General features: G+C 35.1%; 2 protein-coding genes across 6 annotated transcripts in view; both read right to left on the reverse strand.

Moving 5' to 3' along the window:
- Positions 1-19281, reverse strand: part of LOC133680044 (wall-associated receptor kinase 2-like) — a 52664-nt gene that overhangs the window by 1861 nt on the left and 31522 nt on the right. The window contains exon 2 of one of the 2 annotated variants that reach the window (XM_062102841.1): positions 120-979. In XM_062102841.1, the coding sequence (XP_061958825.1) occupies positions 120-979 (860 nt within the window). Of the gene's footprint in view, positions 1-119; positions 1196-19281 lie in introns of those variants that run through there. The other variant, XM_062102840.1, reaches the window with a different exon arrangement.
- LOC133680043 (wall-associated receptor kinase-like 8) overlaps positions 6797-19281 on the reverse strand; it is a 43729-nt gene continuing 31244 nt past the window's right edge. Inside the window, exons 1-4 of one of the 4 annotated variants that reach the window (XM_062102837.1) lie at positions 11605-12576; positions 11237-11389; positions 8478-9723; positions 6797-7712 (exon numbers count right to left, since the gene is read on the reverse strand). In XM_062102837.1, coding sequence (XP_061958821.1) covers positions 8507-9723; positions 11237-11389; positions 11605-12481 — 2247 coding nt within the window. In that variant the 5' untranslated portion in view covers positions 12482-12576 and the 3' untranslated portion in view covers positions 6797-7712; positions 8478-8506. Of the gene's footprint in view, positions 7713-8029; positions 9724-11236; positions 11390-11604; positions 12577-19281 lie in introns of those variants that run through there. The other 3 variants (XM_062102838.1, XM_062102836.1, XM_062102839.1) reach the window with 3 other exon arrangements.

Genomic DNA, 19281 nt, shown 5'->3' on the forward strand with positions numbered 1-19281 from the left:
ATAAATTCTAGAAAAGTTCTACGCATTTAGAAGTTGTTTTGTTTCATCAATATCTGAGAAGAGGAATAACAATCTTTTAATTTCAATTACGTAACTACTGAAGGCATCTGTCACTTTACCTTGGCATCCTTTTTCAAGATATGGGTTTCCTTCGAACCCTTTTTTGCATGCGCAACGATATCCGTGGCCATTATCAGAGTAATTGCAATTTGTATTGATGCCACAAGCATATGAACTCTTAGTGGCCTGAGCCTCTTCGCATGTCTCGTTTTGAGCTACCCATTCGATCACAACATTTGATGTATCATTAAGTTTTGGAGTACGAGAGAGTGGCCAATCCGACAGGTCAAGGGAGTCTTTGTCCTCAAGGAATGCAAAGCCACAGGGGTTAAATTCGGAAACATTCATGTGGTTGTCATTGCTCCCAATGGTAATATTCAGAGACTTGAGACCCTTGGGAATCGAGGTCTGGCAGCATCCAGAACCTGAGCAGGGATTATTCTTTGACATGGTAACATTTACAGTGCATAAAGAGAGACAGGCAGCCCCGAATGTCTCCTCCTTGTTGGTCACTGCGGAAATGGTATCACAACCAACTGCTGTGAACATATTTCTAGAGTCTGAAAATGTGTAGGCTGGTCCAAGTGTCATAGACTGATTGAAAAGCTGCGACTGTCGCCCTGATTTTTCATAGCAATCGAACGATGCAAAAATGCCTACAGTGACTGTGCCATTATGCAATGATATATTGCGAGTAGGCATGTTCTCTCCCAGAAACAGTTCATGATGACCATCATCAGTGGAATTGCAATGTAGAAAGAAGTTTTCATTCATGGCACATCTTTGTTCCCCAATCCCAAACGGGTAAGGAACAATAACATCCCCACACCTTTCTTGGCAGCCATCTCTCACATCTGGATTTGCTGTTGCTCCTGTTACTGCAGCCACTAGTAGCAACATCATCAGCAAAAACACCCACCTGATCTGAAGTATCATTTCCTATACACCACCACCCAACTTAATATATGTATACAAAGAAGCTCCGAACCAACTCTCTCCCGCTAATTTTTAATTGTGCAACTTCATTTCCTGGTAGACAATATATAGCTAAGAGAGACTGACAGAAAACACTCATCATATGACCAATTCCGAGATGATCAGGTCAACGAAGTCTTGTGAGTCCTTTCTTCGATCTTTCTTTTACAGCAATCCAAAATTATCCCATCCGAAGTCATGAGTCAATGAGGCCCCTGTAATTAATGAATCATGAAGACTAAAATAAATGATGTGAAAGAAACAATAGGAGAAACAGACAGGGAAAAGAAAAATCCTCCTTAGAATACACTATACGCTAGTGCTACCTAGAAGTGGTCAAGGGACCAAAGTGTCCATTTGTTTTTTCATTTCAAAGTTTTTTTTTAAAAAAATTAAAAATGTTGTTTCTACTCTAAATTAATTTTTTTAGTATTTTTAAATCATTTTAATATATTAATATTAAAAAAAAAATTAAAAATTAAAAATTATTCTAATATATTTTTAAATAAAAAATACTTTAAAAAATATTATTTAAATCAACTTCTTCGTTGGTATCTTATGGTGACCATATCCGCTGGCATGTAACTGGTGTAGACCGACGTCTGTGGTTCCAATTCTTTTGGAAAATTCAGTCTTTCTTGTATTTTTTTTTTTTTATCCTATTGGAAAATATCTCATCCTAAGTCAATAGACAATGAGGCCTGAAGACAAAAACAAATGTTGTGAAGGAAACAGACAATGAAAAGAAAAGTCCCTCCTTAGAATAGTACTGTTCTATCGGGATACTCCACCACTTAGGCAGGCAGCCTTTTCCTCAAGGTATGTTTTAGATCTCATTGGAAGATTTACTCTTTGAAAATGAACATAAAGCGTGTTAGTTTTCTTCTTCACAAAGCGTTTTTAAAGGTTTTTGAATTCTTTTTCTTTAAATTCTTTTTATATATATATATATATATATTTTAATCGTTTTGAAACTGCAGCGTTTCCAAACAAGCCCTCGCCGTCTCTACTCAAAACAAAAAGGATGTTTAACAACCATGCTTGAAACAAAGCAGAGGACAAACCATGCATACAATTTCTTCTTTCAAGATTCTTTTCTTTTTTTATTACATGCGAGTAATTCGTAGAAGATGATCATACACTGTCAAACACTCAAGACTTTCCTTGACCTCAAGCAACTGAACACCTTTTCTACGTAGGTGAGAGTTGCATGTGATTTCAAGGAACAGTATTAAGCTAAGATTTCAGCAAAGTGGGGAAACTTGCTCAAAGCAGTAGCATTCACAACAGGGGTTGAAAAAGCTTTCATACCTCTTTGAAGAACTGCAGTGCCATGGACTTCATGCTGCCCCTTCATCGAGAACACATGCTCGCGCCGGTTCTTTGGTCGTGCTCGATAAAATCTAGTGCATCTTCCTTGGAGACAACATTGACACGGCTCACCCTGTTTTTGTGTGTCACCCCATATAACTTGTCGGCAACCTTCACAAGTTCTGGCCTGAAAGTGGTGGTTATAAATTGTGTGTTGGCCATATCAGCCAGGCGACGAATCATGTCTAGCGAAGAAAGTAATTAAGGATCACCTCCAATGGTTACATCTGATGAATAAACAATAGCTAAAGACAATACAGGGGACACATGACTACACACCAACAGCACTTTAGATTTTCTTTACAGATTTGACATTCCTATTTTCACTGCTTGCAGATACAACCCAAGATCTTGCCATACATATGGACCTACAATATCAGATGAGCAGGAGTTTCAATGTTCCCAATAAAACAATTTTTTTTTTATTGTGGATAAAAAACATTTTAGTTTAAATACTTCAATTTAAAAAAATAACATAATATTTTTTTAATGTGGAATTTAAAATCCATTAGTATATATACTCTATGTTCACAAGAAAAAAAGTCATGTTTCTTCAATGTGAGATTTAAAACCCATTAGTAAATATACTCTATGTTCCCAAGAAAAAAGTTATGTTTTTTCAATGTGAGATAAAAAACTTTTTTGGTTTAAATACTTCAACTTAAAAGCTTAACATAACATCTTTTTAATGTGGGATAAAAGAACTTTTCAAAATATTCTTTTAAACTTTATTATTTACAATATGTATATGTATAGCCTATATTTACATTGATTTTTTTTTAATTTTTTCAGATAAAATATTAAAACTTTAATTTTTTTTATTTTTCCAGGTTGACCCAAGTTGACCCGGGTTGACCCATGAAACTCGGAACCCAGCCCCTTGGCCGGATCAACTCCCGGACCGGGTTTAATAACTATGGTTTTTTCCAGGCAATTTTTTATTAACGTGGGTATCCGGGCCAGCTTGTGTACACCTCGACTAATCCCACGAGCCCTGAAGTTAATGACCATATAAGCCTCCAATGACCCTGAGGCTTGTGAGACTCGAGCTGGTGATATCTAAAGAGTAAACTTTGAGTCTGACCAGTTAAATTACATCCTTCAACGTTTATAATTTCTTAAACTTGGGTGTGGAGGCTTTTGGTTTGGGGCTATTTGTGGGACTGGTAACAAGGTAATGTAAGATCATTTCTAACTCTTTCTTTTTTGAATTATAACCAGTAAATTTGACATGTTAGGGTTTGATAAATAAATTTAGGTTTAGAAGGATTTTTATATTTTTGATGGAGTCGACTATGGAAAACTTCTATTTCAGTTTGATGCTCTTCCTTTTCTCCATGAGTTTGTATAACCACCAGCTACCAATAAACAGTAACAACACTCCAACAACAGCTGCATTTCTAATAATAATAATAATAATAATAATTTCATGATTGTTCATCATTTAATGTTCATATTAAGGGTCGTTTGTTTACTTGAAAAGTGGTTTTTTGAGAGCTACTTTCCAAACTTTCTTGTGTTTGTTTGTCAATAGAAAAGTTGGTCAACGAAAAACATTTTTCAGTCAAAGAAAAATTTAACTTGATTTCTAGAAAAGTATTTTCCTTTTATTTTGGGCTGAAAATACTTTTCAGAAGTTATGAAAAAATTAGAGATATCATATTATTTGCTGATTATATCAAATTTGGTCATTAAACTTTTGATTAATATATATTTTGTTTGAATTTTTTTTTTCAATTTTCTCCCTTAAAATTTAATTTGATTTGATTTTTATATTAACTTCGGTCCTCATTTTTATGATTGTTATTTGCTTTTCTCTTATCATTTTTTAATTGAAATTTTTTATCTATCAAATTTAATCCTCATTCTTTTGATTGTTACTTATTTTATTTGAAATAATTTATGAAATTATAATTATTATTATTTTAATTTCATTATTTTTCAAATTTTTTATTTGTTATATTTGATCTTCATTATTTTGATTATTATTTATTTTATTTTAGATAATTTATGAAATTATATTTTTTTTTCAATTTCATTCTCATTCAACGTTTTAATTTGTAAGATTTGTTACTTATTATTTTAATAAATTTAAAAAAAAAATAAAACATTAATAAGCTATTTTCCAGCTCATTTTCCATAACATAACCAAACACGAAAATATTTTTCAATTTATTTTTTATAATAGTACCAAATATCAGAAAATAATTTTCTTTCTAAAAATTCACTTTCTAAAATAAATATTTTCTAAAAATAAACTACTTATTAGCAAATAAATCATATCTAAAAATCCACTTGGAAATTTAGTACTATCTGCGTTCTCAAAATCAGAAGCAACAAAAGTATATTGGAGTTTTAATGTGTTACCAGTCTCTGGAGTTTTAATGTGTTACCAGTCTCTAAACCTAAAAAGATAAATAGCTCAATCTAAAAAATGTGGCAGATGAATTAATAATTTAAGGTTTATTTTTTTATACTACTGCATATAGTTTTTTAAAAAATTTATTTATTTTATTTATTTTTGAATTTGATTAATGTTAAAAATAAATTTAAAAAATTATTATTTTAATACATTTCAAATAAAAAAATATTTTGAAAAATAACAACCACCACAATTATAAATACTAGTCTAGATAGTCTTTGTAAATATGATAATAATTATTTTAAAAATTTTTAAAAATAAAAAAATTAATATATTAATATATTTTAAATAAAAAAAATCTTTTAAAAAATAACCCTCATTATAATTATAAATATGTTTAGATAGTGTTTATAAATATGATAATAATTTTTTAAAATTTTTTTAATAAAGTTTTTTAAAATAATATATTTTTTAATAATAAAATTTTAAAAAACACAATTTAAAACCAATCAGCCATTGAATATGCTTCCATAAATTACATATAAGATAGTTGAAAAACAAGGAATACCTACCACTGCCACGTATTGAAGTGGATGCACATTAATTACCTGAAATAATAATTGTAATGATACGGCAACCTCTTTTGCCATCACCGCTCATGCCAAGTGGACATTTACATTCGTAATTCAGGGGAGGATTTTTTGTTAGGAAGATAAAATTAATATAATAAAATATAATATTTATTTTAATTTATTAGACATGAGTGGTAAGAAAAATTAGTTTTATTCAAATAATTTATTACAAATATATAATAACCTTTGTATAAGGTACAAGATTTGGAGCAATACCAAATTGAATTAAAATAATAAAGTTAATTTTATTTTATTGATTAATTAGGTATTTCTAAATTTAAACATGATTGCTTGGATCTATAATTAAATGAGTAATGTCGATTCTAGTAAGAGGTTGCTCACTAATCAACGCATAAACTGAAGCACATTGGGATTGCCCAACCATAACTTTAACATTACATATTGGAGTTGATTTATTAGGCTGTGAATTATATATATATAAAAGAATCAATTTTTCTTATTTTGCTCATGGTTCAACCTAAAATCAAAACGTATATTGTGAGAAAAAATTGATATTTTTGGTGGCTCTGCTAAAAAAAACATAAAAAAATTCAAATATAACCAAGACAAAACAATAAAATATATAATTAATTAAAAAAATCACTATAACAAGAATTTAAAGATAAATTAATAGAACTAACACATCTGAGTAAAAAAAGAAAGCAAAAATGGTAGAATTATAAAAAAAATTTCATTAAATTCTTAATAAAAATTTTAAAATAAAATAAAAATAAATTTTAAATTTGAATTATCAATGAGCAATTACCTTATTTTATTAGATGAGAGATTAGATGAAAGATGAATTAATTATGGAATTCCGCTTGCTTACTAGTTATCTCCGAGTGTTTGGGAAATTCTGCTTGTGATTTGTAATTTTTTTTTTTTTTTAACTTGCTGCGCTGCAGCCTGTAGAGAGAGAAGATAGCAAAGTACATTTAATTGAAAAAATTATTAATGATTTTATATTTTTTTCTTTCCACGTAAGTACCATAAAATAAGGAGTAAATTTAAAGATAGCAAATATATTTACTGTAAGAGAGCCCAAATTTTTAAAATAAAAAAAAAAAATTGAAATGTCTTGCAAGGCCCTGCTTGCCTCCCCTTAATTCCACCCCTGCCCAATGGTGTTATAGCATTTACCATGGCATGGGTATCTCTTGCCGGCATCCTTGCACTCATCGATATCTGTGAACATAACAAATTATGAATTTACATTGATTCAACAGAGTAAAAGTTAAAAGAAGTTCTGGCAGGACTACGGATATCTGAGAAGAGGAATGAACAGTCTTTTAATTTCAATCACTCAACTACTGAAGGCATCTGTCACTTTACCTTGGCATCCTTTTTCAAGATATGGGTTTCCTTCGAACCCTTTATTGCGTGCGCAACGATATCCTTGACCATTATCGGAGTAGTAGCAATTTGTATTGATGCCACAAGCATATGAACTGTTACTGGCCTGAGCATTTTCGCATGTCTCGGTTTGAGCTACCCATTCGATCACAACATTTAATGTATCTTCAAGTTTTGGAGTACGAGAGAGTGGCCAATCCGACAGGCCAAGGGAGTCTGTGTCCTCAAGGAAAGCAAAGCCACGAGGGTTAAATTCGGAAACATCAGTGTGGTTGCTTGTGCTCTGAACGGTAATTTCCAGAGAATTGAGACTTGTCCTATCGCACAATGAGCTGGAACCACCATCTTAAGTGGTATCTCAGCCGCAGTTGATCCAAGTGTTGGGTAATTCCAGAACTCAAACTTGGCCAAGGTAGTTTTGGCTACGTATACAAAGGAGTTTTACCATATTATACCCAACTTGCAGTCACCAAGTTTAAGGGAGTAGACAAGGGTCAAATGAACAAGGAATTTCAGCATGAAATTGGCTACAAGTCAATCGCAAGAATGTGGTCAAAAGCTACTTGGACTATTTTTACAGACCAAAGAGCCTTTACTAGTTAACAAATTCATCTCAAACGGAACCCCTTTTCATCATATCCATGATAAAAGTCCCAAGTGTTGAGAACTCGGACAAACCGTTTGCTTGCACTTGCACTTTGATTATTTGCATTCTTTTAGCAAACCCTCCAGTGAGCATACTTCAGGATGAAGATTTCACAGTAAAGATAGCTGATTTTGGAGCTTCAGAGCTGATTTCATCGGGTAAAGCTGATATAGCCAAAAAAAATACAGGGGAATTGTGGCTACCCGGATAGTGAGTGTCTTGTGATAGGTAATTTAACAGTAAGGAGTGATGTCTTCAGCTTCGGAGTGGTTCTCGTGGAACTTCTGACAGGTCAGAAGCCAAACTCCAATGCCTGCAGAGAAGCGTAACATCATTTTCATCTCATCATTGGAAAACAATCATCTCCTTAAAATTCTAGATTTTGAGGTAGCTAAAGAAGAACCGGAGGAAATAGAAATGGTTGCTGAGCTTGCAAAAAGATGTACAAATAGCAGCTGTATAAAAAGGCCAAGCATGAAGTATCTGATGAGCTATCTAGGCTAACAGCACTTCATGAATACTTGTGGGGTCAGAAAAATAGTGAAGAGATATAATCTTTGCCAGGCAAATCATCACTCTTCTCCGTGAGAATGCAAGTCCTTCAATAAGTGAACCTAAGACAGACAGTCATTTCCTTGGAGATTGAAAATTTCCTTATTGAAGTCCAGAAAGTCCGCTACAATCACAAAGTCCAAATTAAATGCTACGTTGAAGTGGTCTAGCATCGTCCTAAATCACTGGGATCAAAATTATATCACGTCTCAGGAATGGCCTTTCGGTCCACAGTAAACTTCAACAGGACCATCCGGCCACCATAGGGTATTTGCCATAGCAGAAACAGAGGAGAGCTAGGGACTTTTACCCATAAATTAGCCTACAAGACAATAATCCCAGCTTTTGGCGCCATTAGCAACAATCTGAGGAGGGACTGTAACAGCCTAGTTTCCATTCTCCTTCAGTGGATGACCAAAAAAAAAGGGACAACGATGGCTTAAAGCATTTCGCAAAACAAATACCGAAACAAATGGTCTTGAGTTTATCCAAGAACATTAGGAAAAACGAAAAAGGAAAAACTTACAGAGTCGAGACACGTTTCTTATTAATGGATCACCAAGTCTTGAAAGGGACCAAAGGTTCGACATCTGATGATGATAGAGCCTGATCAACTTGAAAACTGCTGCAAGTAATTGATGTAGAAGCATCATCCCACGCACTGACTACTTCAGCCGTGATGCTCTCAGCTTCTTCGTTATTTTGTTGAACGTTCTTCTTTTGTGGCAATTGAATGATCCTCTCCAACTCTGATGTGACTTGTTTCATTGTCGGTCGATTTTTTCCATTCAAATTCAAGCATCTCATTGCAATATTAGCTACACCGATGACATCCTCCTTGGGGCAGTGCTCCTTAATTTGAGCATCAACAATATCAAAAATTCTGTTCTCTTCCATCAAAAGAACAAAATGTGCAGCCAAGTTTTTGCGTTCTTGTGACTCGTTTGTAAGAATTGCTTTTTGTCCAGTTAAGAGCTCAGCAAGAACTACTCCAAAACTATAGACATCACTCTTATCTGTATACTGACTGGACCAAAAGTATTCTGGGTCCAAGTAACCATAGGTGCCTTGCACACTAGTCGTCAAATGAGTTTGATCAACGGAGAGTGATCTTGAAGTCCCGAAATCAGCAATCTTTGCTCGATACTTGTGATCTAAGAGTATGTTGGTGGACTTTATATCTCGATGATAAATTGGAATGGAAGCTGCTGAGTGAAGATAGCAAAGTGCCCCGGCAGTTTCAGCAGCAATCTGTAATCTCATTTCCCATGATAAAGGGAACTCCTCATTTTGGCGAAGGAGATACTCGGAAAGAGTTCCATTAGGAATAAATTCATAAACTAAAAGAGGAACTTCTGCCTCCAAACAGCAACCAAGTAGCCTGACTATATTTCTTTGGTTGATTTGTGAAAGAATACAGACCTCGTTGATGAATCCTTCAAGGTTTTCTTCACTCACCATTGTGGACCTTTTGACCGCAACAATTACTCCATCTGATAGCATCCCTTTGAACACGGTACCTTGGCCACCTTGACCAAGTATCCTATTCACATTGAAACCATCTGTGGCAGTTTCCAACTCCTCTGAGCTAAATACTTTGGTTTTGGAAATACCACCTTGATCACTTGAGGATAAATGTTGCTGTAACAGTAGACCACCATTCTGTCTGAAAAACTTCTGTTTCAGTTTGATGCTCTTCCTTTTCTCCATGATTTTGTATAGCCACCAGCTACCAATAACCAGTAACAACACTCCAACAACTCCAACAACAGCTGCATTTCTCAAAAAAAAAATTAAAAAATAATAATTTCATGATTGATCATTATTTAATGTTCATATTAAGAGTCCATTTTGGGAATGCAGTAGTATATGCGCTCTCAAAATCAGAAGCAACAAAAGTATATTTGGGAATGTAGTACTCTATATGCGTTCTCAAAATCAGAAGCGACAAAAGTTTATTAGAGTTTTACTGTGTTCCCAAAACGGTCTCTAAATCTAATAAGATAAATAGCTCAATCTAAAAGTATATTTTCATTAATTATAAAAAATCTATAAGTCATAATATAATAGATATGAATATCTAATTATATACCGATTGAGTCATTAATCATTATTATATTGCAAACAAAAGTTAATCGATGAGCAGTATTGAAATTTTCTTATTTCTATAACATTTTCAAAAATTATAGTTTTTTTTTTAATTTCTAAAGCTTTATACAAAATTTTAAATGGTTGAGCATCTTCAAATAGGTTTTGTCATAGTATTTCGAGGAAAAAATTTATTCCTTTAAAGTTTTAAAAAATTTAAATTTATTTTAAGAAATTTATTTTTTATGTTTCATGAGATTTTCAAGAAAGACAAAGACGATCCACTTTTATTATTTATTTATTTATTTTATCCTATGAGAGAATAACTTGTTATTAAATATTGACTTTGAGTGGCATATGCGACAAAGCATTGGCGAGTGAAGGGGCCATCACTTTTCAATTATTTTCAAATAAAATTCTATGATAGATTTTCATATTTTGAATATTTTTTAAAATAAAAAATAAACCAGTTTTTCGATTCGTCTAATTTTGTAATTGAACTGAAATTAAACTGAATTATAAAACCTAGCAAACTGAATTAGATGAACAAAACTAACATAGCTAGTTTTGGCGTCGATTTTCATGGTGTCGAGGAGAGCGGCACGGCTGGTCACGGTGCTGCTGCTAGAAATTGCGAGGAGATCAGGTGGTTGCTTTTTCGGAGGAGTTCGGGTGGTCTGTGAGGCTACTGCTGTCAGGATGAAAGTAGGAAGGAGACAGTCCATCTGTGGATTTCCAGCTGGAGTTGGCGTGGATTTGATGGTGTGGAGGAAGAGTGGCGCGGCTGGTTCGTCTGGCTATGGTGGTTGGGATGGTAGATCTGTGGCGGCTGGTATCTGGTGGAGAGAGAAGTGGGAAATGGTAGTTTTGTTTTTTTATCTCTAGGGTGGTTTTATCAGGGGGTCATTTTATTTCGTAGCTAAACAGTGTTGGCAAGTTTTATAACATTATTTTATTATTTATTTAAAAATATATTAAAATAATATTTTTTTATTTTTCAAAATTATTTTTAATATTAATATATTAAAAAATATAAAAAATAATTTTTTTAAAAAATATAAAATTTTAAAAAACACAATTTCAAAACCAATCAGCCACTCAATATGCTTGCATAAATTACATGTAGGATAATTGAAAAACAAGGAATACCTGCCACTGCCACGTAAGAAGTGGATGCATACGAAGGACATAAATTACCTGCAATAATAATTGTGATGATGCGAAACCCACGGCAACCTCTCTTGCCATCACCATGCATGCCAAGTGGACATTTACATTCGTAATTCCCAATGGTGTTATGGCATTTACCATGACATGGGTATCTCTTGCCATCCCTGCACTCATCGATATCTGTGAACATAACAAATTACGAATTTACATTAATTCAACACAGAGTGAAAGTTTTAAGAAGTTCTGAGAAGTTGTTTCGTTTCATAATTTACCAAATTATGAATTTACCATGACTGTGGATTTAGAAGTTCTTTTGTTTCAAGTATATCTGAGAAGAGGAATGAACAGTCTTTTAATTTCAATCACTCTACTACTGAAGGCATCTGTCACTTTACCTTGGCATCCTTTTTCAAGATATGGGTTTCCTTTGAACCCTTCATTGCATGCGCAACGATATCCTTGGCCATTATCGGAGTAGTAGCAATTTGTATTGATGCCACAAGCATATGAACTCTTATTGCCATGAGCATTTTCGCATGTCTCGGTTTGAGCTACCCATTCGATCACAACATTTGATGTATCTTTAAATTTTGGAGTACGAGAGAGTGGCCAATCCGACAGGTCAAGGGAGTCTATGTCCTCAACGAAAGCAAAGCCACAGGGGTTAAATTCGGAAACATCAGTGTGGTTGCGAATGCTCTGAATGGTAATATCCAGAGACTTGAGACCCTTTGGAATCGAGGTCTGGCAGCATCCAGAACCTGAGCAGGAATTATTCTTTGACATGGTAACATTTCTAGTGCATAAAGAGAGACAAGCAGACCCGAATGTCACCTCCTCGTTGGTCAACATGGCAGTGGTGTCACAACCAACAGCTGTGAACACATTTCGAGAGTCTGAAATTGTGAAGGGACCTGATCCAAGTGTGATAAACTGATAGAAAAGCTGCGACTGCCGCCCTGACTTGTCATAGCAATCGAACGATGTAAAAATGCCTACAGTGACTGTGCCATTCAGCAATGATATCTTGCGAGCGGGCATGTTCTCTCCAAACCACAGTTCATGATGACCATCATCAGTAGAAGTGCAATTTAGAAAGAAGTTTTCATTCAGGGCACATCTTTGTTCCCCAATCCCAAACGGGAAAGGAACAATAACATCCCCACACCTTTCTTGGCAGCCAGGTTTCACATCTGGATTTGCTGTTGCTCCTATTACTGCAGCCACTAGTAGCAACATCATCAGCAAAAACACCCACCTCTGAAGTATCATTTTCTATACACCACCACCCAACTTAATATATGTATACAAGGAAGCTCCGAACCAACTCTCTCCCGCTAATTTTTAATTGTGCAACTTCATTTCCTTGTAGACAATATATAGCAAAGAGAGACTAACAGAAAACACTCATCATATGACATAGATGATCAGGTCAATGAAGTCTTGCGAGTCCTTTCTTCGATCTTTCTTTCATAGCAATCCAAAATTAATTAACCCAACTGTGATGTAAGTAGATTTATTTTATTTAGTTTTCTATTCTTTCAAGTTCGGAAAATATCCCATCCGAAGTCATGAGTCAATGACGGACGCCCCAGTAATGAATCATGAAGACTAAAATAAATGATGTGAAAGAAACCACTAGGAGAAAAAAACAGGGAAAAGAAAAGTCCCTCGTGAGAATACAGTACTATACCCCACAAAGGCAGCCATATTGGAATATTTTCTTGTTTCTGCAAGCTAAGGTTCCCTTTCCTCAATAAAAATGGGTATGGTATTAATGAAGTTATCTCATTGGAAAATTTACTTCTGAGTATGAACATAACTTTATCATAGCTAGTAAACTTCAACAGGACCAGCCGAGCTCCATAGGGTATTTACCACAACAGAAACAGTGGAGAGCTTGGGACTTTACCCATAAATTAACCTACGAGACAATAATCCCAGACTTTGGCGCCATTAGCAACATTATAAATAGTGTTTTTGGTCTAATCAATTTTTTTTTAGATTTAGATTTTTAAAATTTTTCTTTTTATGCAATTCTACTCTCATTTAATTTTTACTTTGTTAAGAAATAAAATCATTAAGATGGTTGGGAAATATTGTGAAGATATGTTTTTATAATATTGATAAATACTTATTTTTTATATTAAATCATTTTTTTCGCTTTATTTGTTCACTACAAGATTTCACAGTTTTACCAATGGAAAAATTCCGTCGGTGTGTGATTAGAAGTTCGTCGGTGATTTTTTTACCGACGGATTACGTCCGTCGGCTTTCCCTTCGTCGGTGATTCCCCATTCCGTCGCTATATCGGTCGGAAAAACAAAAAAAACATTTGCCGATGGTTTTACAGACGGAATTTGCGCGCCAAAAAAAAAAGATTCCCGCTTGAAATATACCGACGGATTTTTAGTCTGTCGGTATATTGTGATTAACCGATGGAAACTATCCGTTGGTAAATCTGTCGGTGAATGTATGAAATACCGACAGAATATGTCCGTCTGTAACTTCGTCGGTGATTGTGGAAGCTACTGTTAAATGCCGACGGTTTAATTCCGTCGGTAATTCTGTCGGTGAGTGTTTAAAATACCGACCGAATTAATCCGTCGGTAAAATCCTTGGTAATAGTTTTTTTCTTAATTTTTTTTTTAAAAATTATTTAGGATATATAATATAAAACTATATAAATTAATTGTAATACAAACCAATTATGCAAATAAAATTTATATTAAACATAAAAAAAAAAAAACAAAGTTAAATAATATTCATTACAAACTGAATATGTTTCAAGAAAAATAATAAATGAAGTTTTAAAGGTAAATAATGTTGATTACAAATTAATATAAAGATGATGGAGCTTGAGGAGGAGGAGGAGATCCTGGCGGAGGCTGGTGGTTATACGGCCAAAAAGGATTAGGCGCACATGTTCCGTTATTTGATAATTTCATAATCATTTCGTAAAGCTGGTCATAAGCCGCGTTTTGCTGTTCATGAGCTGCTTCATACTCCGTTTTTTGTTGTGCTTGAGACGCTTTGAAGTGCTCAGACTCCGCTCTTTGTTCCGCTCTTTGTTGTGCATGAGACGCTTTGAGTTGTGCGTACTCCGCTTGTAGGTTATCGTATTTCTCGATGAGTTGCTGCAAAGCCACGAACTCCTTAGATTGGGAGCTCGATATTGATTGGGAGCTCCCAACGGTTGAAACACTACGGGTCGACCGCAAGTTGTTGCCTGTAGTGTTGGAGAGCCCGTAAATCCGATTTTTATCGGGTCCACCTGACGAGCCAACCTCCATCCACAAATCCGGATCGAATTCCGGATGGGTCAAAGTATCGTCCCCGTATCTCTCCCTCAACCGATTATTATAGGTCTCCTGAAAATAAAAATAAAAAAGTAATCATCATATTCAATACAATAAACATAATAACTTACAAAATAAAATGGTTGAACAAACATACCACGAAATGCTGAGCACGGTTATCAATGACCTGTTGCGCCCCCTTCTAGCGGTCTTGACTCCGCACGTGCGTCTCCACAAACAGCTCCATCGGGCTCGGCTCACGTCCAAGAGACGCAGCCTATAATGAAAAAAGATATATTAACAACAACTGAATTTAACGATATATTTCATTTAAATTAATCTTACCATCCGTTTCGCATGTGCAGCAAACGGAACGGAGCCGCCAGTGTGAGTTGTCACCGCGCCATGAATTGGCCGATTCCGGTTGCCAGCACCGGACTGTGAGTGTCGTGTGAACCGCTCAAACGTCACGTGCTCAAGATAGTGCGGCCATATATCTTCCGGGATGTATATCGGTTTGAAATCCCTCCCAACCGCAACATCGTTCCAGCCTTGGAAACCCCTATCCCTCGCGGTTTTTTTGCCTTTTTCTGTGCTTCATACCAAAAATCACGCAACCTGCTTCACGCAACCAAAAATTACATTTCGAAACATAAATTTTTGTCTAAAAAAAATCCTGTATTGTTTTCGATCTTACCTAGTTGCCGCGTGATTTTCCCACACCCTCCTCACAACGGTGTTATGCTCAATGTCCCAGCAGAATTTGTACTTTGTATAAATAAACAAGTTTAAATAAAAATAATAATTTATTTACAATTATATTAATAAGCTGAAAATTATAAATTAATACCAACCTCAAACCTGTTAAACCATGCATTGATTTGAGGCATCCATTCAGGATGCTTGGATATCTGACTCCATTGAAACAATGGAATCTCCATCGACGATTTAAACGCCGATGATATTACTCGGGCGGCTTCAATGTTTGTGAACCTGAAAATAAATGAAATAAATTCAATAGTGATTACTTCATACATTATGTTGTAATTTTTTTAAAAAAAAAACTAAAACCTTAACAAACTTACATTGAAAGGTCGTCCTTCCACTGTGCCTCGTACTTGCGGGTAAATTGATTCCGCTGCGAAGGCACGCTGCCTCTGCGCTGTGAAGTACCGCTGGAAGAGGCAGCATCGGTTGACGGCGCAGGTGGTGTAGGTGCCTCTTCTTGAGAGGCACCTAAGGAAATATCATCATCGCTGCTAGACGAACTAGCTGCGACCGTACGTGAGCGACCAACTCTGCTTTTCATTCTACGCATCTACACAATTTTATACAAATAATTATATAATTAAATTCAAATGTTAAAAAAAAATTCGACAGCACCTCCCCTATACCGGATACTACCCAAATCCACAAACCTGCACATATTAACAATAGCCACAACTAATTTACCCAATCTATACTAATTATTCCAACATATTCAATTACTAATCCTAAGGTAAATTCAACATTAAGAATTACAATTCAAGTAATTATTCAATAAATATGCCAATACAACAAAACAATAAATTAAAAAAAAAACTCTAGAATAACAATCAAAATAAATGGAAAAAATTAAACACAAATCATGCAATAATAAAGTAAAATTAATAATTATTCCAACATATTCAATTACTAATTCTATGGTAAATTCAACATTAACAATAAATATTCAACAAATTAACTAATAATAATTATGCCAAAAAAACAATAAAAAATATTCAATAAATTCAAAAAAAAAACTATAGACTTTAGCAATGAATTATGCAAAAAAAAACTATAGACTTTATCTACATTACAAAAAATACACCAAAACAAAAAAAATAACCAAAAAAATAGCAAAAAAAACCATGAAAGTAAAATGAAATAGAGGAAACACTAACCTTTTAATCTGATGGAGATTCACGATAAAAAAAGCTTGAGATCGGAGTAAAGAACGGAGTGAAGAACGGAGAGGAAAAAAATGGTGAAAAACTGAGGAGAAGAGAAAATGAACTGAAGAGGCGGTCGGGGTAGGTTAGAAGCCAGTTTTACCGACAGATTTACCGACGGATATAAAATTAATTATTATTTTAATTTATTCCGTCGGTGATGTGTTATAACTCCGTCGGTAAATTTTGAATTTCGCACCAAAATTTTTAATGCCCCTCTGTGGTCCGTCGGTATTTCTGTCGGCAAGATTACGCGGTCAGAGGCGCATTTAATGTGCAACCCTTTGAAATTCGTGCGGTCCGTCGGTAATTTTGTCGGTAAAATTGACCCGCCGACAACGTACCGACGGATTTAAATACGTCGGTATTTACCGTCGGTGATCGGGTGGCATTTCAAGTAATTATTTCCGAACTCTCTGTGAAATGTCGACGGACTTAAGGCCGTCAGTGTGGCCGTTGGTGATCGGGTGGCATTTCAAGTAATTATTTCCGAACTCTCTGTGAAAGGCCGACGGACTTAAGGCCGTCGGTGATCGGGTGGCATTTCAAGTAATTATTTCCGAACTCTCTGTGAAATGCCGACGGACTTAAGGCCGTCGGTGTCGCCGTTGGTGATCGGGTGGCATTTCAAGTAATTATTTCATGTCACAAAATATATCATCCATGATCAATAATTATTTCAAGTAATTATCTCATAATTGTGGCATTTGAACTAATTATTTCAAGTAATAAATATTTTGTGTTTCAAAATATATATATCATTCATAATCTAAATTACATGAACAAAAGGGTTTTACATAGGGCTTCATTTTGGTAGTTAGTCAGAATTTTCTTCTTCTTCGTCATCAATTGAATTGTCATCACCTTCATCGCAATCTTCAATATGAATATCATCTTCTTCATCGATATTTGGTTGTCCGCTAGAGCTCAAAACAAAATTTAACTCCTCTGCGTCAACATCAACAAGACTATCATTGAAAACACGAAAATTTGAATTTTCTTCGAATTCAATCGAAGGAGCAACTCGATATGGTTCAACCACCTCACTAACTTGAAAGACTTCATCTCGCACACTTGTGTCTTCGTTCTCATCCTGAACAACCTCGACACGACCCCGGGGTTTCGTTTTTAAAACGGACAACCAATCCACTCTTGATCGATCCTTTCTAAATGAAGGGGTGTATGTGTAATAAACTTGTTGACATTGCTTTGCGAAAACAAAGACATCGTTTATGTTGCGGAGTCTAGCTTTTGAGTTGATTTCGACCAGACCATAGTGCAGATCAACTCTGATTCCTCTGTCAGTCGTGTCATACCAATAGCATTTGAATAAAAACACTATATTCTGCTCGTTATGATATTGCAGTTCGACGACCTCTTCTAATCTACCATACTAGTCAACTTCTAACTCACTACTAGTGGATCCCTTAACACAAACACCGCTGTTGTATGTCTTTCTTCCTTGCCCGTAATCTTCAGTATGGAAAACATATCCATTGACAAAATACCCGTTGTTGCACTTACATTTTCTTTCAGGCCCAAGGCTTAGTGAAGACAATGACTTAGGTGCACTCCTTCCCATTTGATAAACCTTGTATGTAATGTACATCAATAAACAGTAAATGAACGAGAATCTCGTAATGACATGCATACGTACAGTAATTTTGCAAGTTAGAATGAGTTTGTGATAGTGCTTACATGTGTTCTGAACCACGTGGCAAACTGCTCATCTTGTAATTGAAAGATCTGGGATTCGGTCAGCTGTGAGTCATTAGAGAGCAAATATTGACGATGTTGCCTGCAAGTGATAATGAGTGTATGATATTACAATATATAATTAACAGTATATTACTAACAAAGTTTACTTAGTATAAACTTACTGAATAAAAGGTCTCAGCTCATCACAGTTAAATAGAACATAGTTGTGTGCTTGTTTGAACTCTATTTCCGACAAATATCTTCCTCTTACGACATTTTTAGGTGTGGGTCGTCCAGTATTGGAGAATATTGACAAGTTCCCACTAGAAGGCACTTCACCGCCATCATCATGCCGTGGAACACGATTGATTCTCGTTCTCAGATGAGGTTCGAAATAGTACGAGATAAATGTTGAGATCTCCTCAACAATATAGGCCTCACATATCGAAGCCTCAACATGCGCCTTGTTCTTAACCTTTTTCTTGAGATTAAACAAGTACCTGCATTGAAATATTAATCAAGTATTTTCAATTAAGAAAAACATATAAAATACTTTTATATATGAATTACATTGCAACTGTAATATCTAACCGTTCGAATGGGTACATCCATCTATATTGGACCGGTCCTCCAGCTTTTGCCTCGAACGGTAGATGTATAGGGAGATGCTCCATTGAGTCAAAAAATGGAGGGAATATCATCTCAAGTTTGCATAGTGTCTCGACGATATTCGTTTGAAGCCTCTCAATGTGATCAACATTCAACTTGCTGGAGCATATATCTCTAAAGAAACGACTGATCTCCGTGAGTGCATCCCATATTCCCTTTGGCAACAAATCACGAAAAGCTAATGGGATGGGTGTTTGCATAAACACGTGGCAGTCATGACTCTTCATTCCATACAATCTGCAGTCCTCTATATTAACCAGCCTTGATATGTTCGATGCATGTCCATCTGGAAAACGCAGACTCTTAAGCCATTTGTAGACTAGCAGTTGTGCGTTTTTCTCTAACACGAAGCTTGCTCTTGGTTTTGCGACCCGTGACTCATCATAAACCAACTCCATATTTTTACGGTTACAGTATAAAGCTATATCCAATCTAG

This window comes from Populus nigra, chromosome 19 (assembly GCF_951802175.1).
Source record: "Populus nigra chromosome 19, ddPopNigr1.1, whole genome shotgun sequence".
NCBI classification, from domain to species: domain Eukaryota; kingdom Viridiplantae; phylum Streptophyta; class Magnoliopsida; order Malpighiales; family Salicaceae; genus Populus; species Populus nigra.